Source organism: Grammomys surdaster, unplaced genomic scaffold (genome assembly GCF_004785775.1).
Source record: "Grammomys surdaster isolate TR1022 unplaced genomic scaffold, NIH_TR_1.0 100, whole genome shotgun sequence".
NCBI classification, from domain to species: Eukaryota; Metazoa; Chordata; class Mammalia; order Rodentia; family Muridae; genus Grammomys; species Grammomys surdaster.
The window spans coordinates 7641587-7647586 of record NW_021604579.1 but is presented as its reverse complement, the minus strand read 5'-3'; the positions used below and the strand labels follow the sequence as shown (position 1 = coordinate 7647586).

Sequence of the window (6000 nt, the reverse complement as noted above, 5' to 3'; positions counted from 1 at the left end):
TTTTTTTTCCTCAGTTTTGTTCTTTTCTGATGGTTTTACAGCCTTGTTAGGATCTGTCTAGAGTAATTTAGTCCTACCACTAGTCTTTTTGAGTTCTCACTCTTCCTGCATAATCAAAAAGAACCTATTCTTTGGAATCAGAAGCTCAAACCTTTCCTTATTGCTTCATGCAAGATAGGGGGCAAAGCAGAGAGAGTTTGGGTCTGGGGCCCAACTTCCCTTTCCTAGGTCTTACTGCCTTAAGGGTCTTCTATCTTCCAGTGGCAGCATAGGCTTCGGGCTAAGTCTTCAACACAATCTAGATCCAAACTATAACTTGAGGCTTCACTCTATGTAAGCACAAAGTTTGGAATCTAACAAAGACTCAAGAGGACTCCTTATAGGTTTCTGGAACTCTATTTCTCTATGGAAATTCTCTGAGCCTCTCCACATCAGCTACCTGCTAACCTTGAATCTCAGTGAGATTTCGATGGTATGCTCAGGATATCATACCCTGGTCTTCATTGTGTGATAGACCATCAGAAAAAAGACAGAGCAACCATGAGGCTTGCCTTATTTGTCCCCTTTCCTCATGGGTATTCTGGCACTACCTCTAGTCTCTTATTCAACATCTAAAAGTGGTTGTTCTGTGTATTTTATTTAGATTTTAGATTATTTTTTGTTTTTGTTTTCCAATGCTAGGGGTCAAACCCAGGGCCTATGTACTAGACCAGAGTTCTACTATTAAGCCACAGACAAAGAGCTAATTTTCTAGGTGTTCAGTGTAAAAGAAATCTTGTCCCTATTACTTCTTTACCACCAAAACAAAAGCCTGAAATCTAATCTCATCTGATACCACCTATTAACTATATGACCTTGAACAAATTACATAACTTGGAAGAACTTCACTCTCTGGCTCCATAACAGGAGTACAAATAACTTGTTGTTCTAAAGATTATAAATATGTATAAAATATATCTGGCACAAAGGGGGTTAATTAAATGGCAGATGCTACTATTATTATTCTAAATAGCTACCTTTTTATTCCATTATTTACTAGATGTTTGCTTAGTACTATGCAGTGCGTAGCCTTTGTTCATTATCATAACCAAATTAAGCAGATATAATTCTTCTCATGTATAGTTAAGAACACTGAAACTCAGAAAGATATACAACTGCCTAGAGGCAAAGTCCATGGCCTTGGGATTCAACATCACTGATGGCTTTCTCAGATGGCTGTAAATATTACATATTAATGTACTATTCTGTTATATGAAGGAAAAGGAGTGTAGTCTTTTAATATTAAGTAGATGGAGAGATAATTAGTCAACAATGGCTGGTCCTTAATGGTTCTAACCCAATGATTAAAACAAAGAGAAAAATAAAGCATCCCTCCAGCCTATTCCTCAGCTGCCTGCTCCCACATACCGATGTCTAGTCTCAGCTTGCTTCCCATGGTGACCTTCCTCTTATTTCTTACAGAGAATCTCCGAGAAGGGTCAGACAAGAAGGTGATATTCATCACAGGGCGAGTTCACCCAGGGGAAACACCATCTTCATTTGTGTGCCAAGGTAAGTTTGGGACCTCATGGGTGTCCTGTACTGTAATGACCTTCAGGACAGTGAGGTTGCAGGCAAAGTCTTTAACATGGCAGCTCACCCCAGTTCTCAGACTGACATCCACTCAGTTTTGATTTGATAAATGCTTATTAGTGAGTATACCCATGAAGAACAGACGACTGGATGGGTAAGTGATCAAGAGGGGCTGAGGGAAATTCTCTCACTGTTCTATATGAAGAATGACAATGGGATCACCTACAGTCTCCAGCTTTATTTGTCCTGAGCAGTCGACAATAAGTCGGGCCCAGGCTAGATGTGTATTGGGGTAGAAGGGTTATTAAAGGAGGATATTGTCAATTGACTCACCTAATCCAGTCGTTCACTTAACAAAATCTTACAAAATACCAACTCCGAGAGAGGAAGTACACTTGGCCTCAGACGCCCAACAGTAAGAGAATTTCTCTGCTTTAGTGGATTACATTGTAATTGCATTTAAATTTATTGCCAAAATGCTTCATCTGTAGAAGGTAATTAATCAGGTATCATCACAAACATAGATAGAGTCAATAAATAAGTTGTAAATATCACAGTGAGCCCCTGGTACCCAGCAGTTTAAGAAGCAGACTATCATCCACTCCTTTGTAGATGCAGACATTGTTTTCCACTCCTTTTCCTATTCAGTTACCCGTCCTCCCTCCCTTTAGCAGCTAACCATGCCCTGGATTTTTGTGGTTTGTCATTTTCATCTTTAAGTTTAACTGTATTCATAAGCATCCTTAAGCAATGTGTGTCTTAGTTTTTCCTGTTCTTGACCTTTGCACAAACGCCATCCTTCTCTCTCCACCGAGGCTTGCTTTCTGCTTGCTGTCCATGTGGGTGAGTAGTGCTCCAGTTTGCATGCTTTTCCTCACTGTATTACATTCCATGTGTGTCTGGAACTCAATTAACTTTTCTATTCCCCTGATGATGAATAATTAAGTTGTTTACAATATATATTTTGTGAAAACAATGATATTTTAAATAGCCTTACACTCTAATGTGTATATGGACAAATACCTTACTCACATCACCAGTGGGCACATATACATCCCTACCTAGGGTGAACCACACAGACATAACTGCTGGGTCCTAGGCTGTGTGCATCCTCAGCTTTACTGAGTGCCTCCATCTTTTTCTTAGGAATATTCAACTTTATGATGCTACCAGCCTTACTATGTCACATTCTTGCCAATATTGTGTTCTTTTCCTCGGAGAACTGGGGATCGAAACTAGGGCCTTCATAAGCTAGGCAAACACTCTTATCACCTAGCTTCAGCCTTAAATCTTTAAAAGAAAGGTTTAGTTTGAGACAGGACCTCTTTTAAGATTCCAGGACTGGCCTTGAACTTACTACATAGGCCAGTAAGGCCTCAAACTTGCAATCCTTTAGCTCCATCCTCCACAGTAGCTGTATCCCCAAACCCAGCTTCATTTGCACCTATCATGAAAAATAGTATGATATGGTACACATACTAAGTACTATTCTAAACATTTCATATATTTTAGTTGTAGTTTATTTTAATTATATTAATTTTCTATGTCACAGAAATTAACATTAGCTATGTTTTGACATGAGAAAACTGAAATTTGGGGAAATAATATTTCAATCTCAAGATGAGCAAGTGGCTAGAGGGGTTTGAGAAAGCTTCCGAAGGTTATACAGGTCAAGGGCAATGGCATGCAGTCCAAGTACACAGAAACCTGGACTCAGACAACCCTGAGGTCAAATATTGGCTAAACTACCTCCTTGTAGCGTTGTGTCAGTTGCCTCCAATGAAAACAAAGCTAACAGAGCTATCGGGACGGCATTAAGAAGCTGGCAGGAGAGGAATGTAAACACAACACCCCAGTCTTACGCCTAGCACATAGCAGGCGCTTGACAGGTGCCACCTCCCTGCCTCCCGTGGGAACCAGAGAAGATGAAGTAGTAATCTACGTTGCAAACTCTCAAGCTCTGTGCATGTAAATGTGGGCTTCGTTCTCCTGATCGCATCCTCTCCATGTTGCTTAGGTACGATTGCCTCCCTCTCTTTTTCCACTGATGAGACCCTGTCTCGGAGAAAGGATGTGGCTGATTCAGGGTCCAGAAGCTTGTCCAGTGGCATGGCTGGGCCCCAGTCACTACAGTCTACTCCTTCACTTTCTCACTTTTGGCCCCCAGCACTGTCCTTGCAATAACCTTTCCCAGGCTCTCCTGGGTCTGCCTACCCCTTTACTCCAAACCATCTGTCAGTTACTAAACTTGGCAGCAGATCTGTTCCCCCAGCTGATGGAAGCTAACTGCTTTGCCCTTGCTTGCAAAAAGTCAGTGAGTCTTGCCATCAAGATCTTCAGCTCTGAAAAAAATCAAGCCCCAGTGCCCACCATATCTGTGAGCAGTACAGAAGGTCACCATCCCATTCTACAAAGGAGAACCTTAAGGTGCTCCCCTGTTTCCTGAACAGGAATCTTGGATGGTCCTGACTTGGTGCATTAAGTGCTGACCTGGAGGCTTTCAGATACACATGTGCTCCTTGGTAGAATTTGTGAATGCCTGCTCACTACTTTCCCAAGTTCAGCTCCAGCCTCCCCGGTATGTCGTCCAGAGCCCATCACAGTCTGGCTCTTGCTAGGCTCTCTGGTCTCATCCTTATAACAATGCAGCCCCACACAGAGTGGAAGCAGAGGGGCAGTCTTCAATCACCTAGTCCTTGTCCCCACTATTTCCCTGCCTTAGAAGTCACATCTTGACACTTCAAAAACACTTCCTGTCCTTTACAGTTTAAGTGTCCCACCATGGACTTCCATAATGTACTCCCTCCGGCCCTGTGCTTTCTGCTTACATTGGAGGTCTGAAAATTAGCATCTTCAATAAAAGGCCTTTACTACTCTGATACATGTCATCTGTGCACATGTCTTTCCCATTTAAGCATGAGCTATTTAAGGTTTAGGACTGGCTCTCCAACGGACACTTTCCACATCTATAAAACCAGATTATCCTGTTCATTATCTGAGCCTGTTGTGAGAAACAAAAGCTGTGTTGGCTCTGGGTCACTAAAACTGAATTCAGAAAGTGCTCAAGGTCACGCAGCCAGCAAGTAGCAAAGAAGGGCTTTGACCTTGGGTCTGGCCAGGTCCCCTGCCTGTACATGCTCCCCTGTTGCACTTGAGGCTGAGAAATGCTAGAAGGTCACTCTGTACCTGGAAGACCACAGCATTCTGACCACCCCGCAGTTGGTGTATGCTTTCCAGGCAGGGATGTGGAAATAAGGTGAGAATAAGGTGGCTTACTCACTCATGTATGGCCACCACTCACTCATGACAATGGAATCCAACTCCATGTTCAGCTTCCCTTCTTTCCCCCCTCCCCTCAGCATCTGTCCCTTGAGACATACAGCAATTCATCTTTTCTTGAGGCAGAACAAGGCAGGCACCATTACCCCTGCTTTTCTGCCTCCTTTGGGTTTGTATTCCATGGGGACAGCCTGAGTCAAGCCCCATAGGGCAGAGCTGAAGATTTATTTTCCAGAGTCAGAGTCTGAGGCTTAGTCCCTTTCCCCAGCCCACCTGGCACGGGGAAACGCAGGTCTGACGCCTGGAGGAATGAGGCTGAGATCCTCTGTTCTTCTCCGTTCACTGGCTCAGTGACCTTGAGGAGGAAGCAGACCTGCGAAGCCTGGTTGTCTCCATCTGGCTGGGACCATAGTTCTCACTGGCGAGCTGCTTCTGCACCTGCTTCTGGGAGCATAATGGAGTTCTGTCGTCACAGGTATCTGGAAGGGGTTGTGTTAAAGATGACAGAGTTTAGACTTTCTGAAGACTGTGTGGTTGAAGAAAACTGACTATGGGTCACTCTTCCATCACCCCACTTCATCTGTGGCCCCTGTAAGCCCAGGCTCTTCTCATTCTGTACTTAGAACAATTTGAGAGAACATGCGTGCTCCCATGCTGCCCTGTGGCAGGGTGTGTGAAGCCTTAGTAGGTCTCCTAGTAGGCAGAGAGATTGGATCTCAGCACCAACACTTATTACACTGTGACCTTGAGAGAGTCACAGAACCTCCCTGTACCTCAGCTTCTTTATCTCAAAGGGAAACAATAGGAATTCTGCCTCACAGGATTGATGTAAAGACTAGAGGAGCTAACGGCCACACCCGTCTAGGACAGCCTCTAGAACATAGAGATAAGAAAATGTCAGCAGTGGGATGGTTTGAGGGAGCATTAGTGGACCACTCTGTAGGTCCCAGGCTCCGTGTAGCATTGCCTGGCTTTTCTACCCCTCACTATGAACCTGCCTCAGTGGCTCCAGAGCTCTGGGTCCTGCTCTGCCTTACTGTCCTGAGGAAATCCTGACCTGAATCCTCTTCACCTGGAGCCTCTACTGAAAGTTAGAAACTTGACCAGAATCAGATCTAGATTTTTGTCTGACCCCTGGGCAAGGCAGAG

The 6000-nt window shown here is 44.0% G+C and overlaps 1 protein-coding gene across 3 annotated transcripts in view; it reads left to right on the top strand.

The window, feature by feature from the left end:
• Positions 1-6000, top strand: part of Agbl4 (ATP/GTP binding protein like 4) — a 1113017-nt gene that overhangs the window by 986567 nt on the left and 120450 nt on the right. For all 3 annotated transcript variants that reach the window (XM_028786938.1, XM_028786928.1, XM_028786949.1), the window contains exon 7: positions 1462-1551. In XM_028786938.1, coding sequence (XP_028642771.1) covers positions 1462-1551 — 90 coding nt within the window. The remainder of the gene's footprint in view (positions 1-1461; positions 1552-6000) is intronic.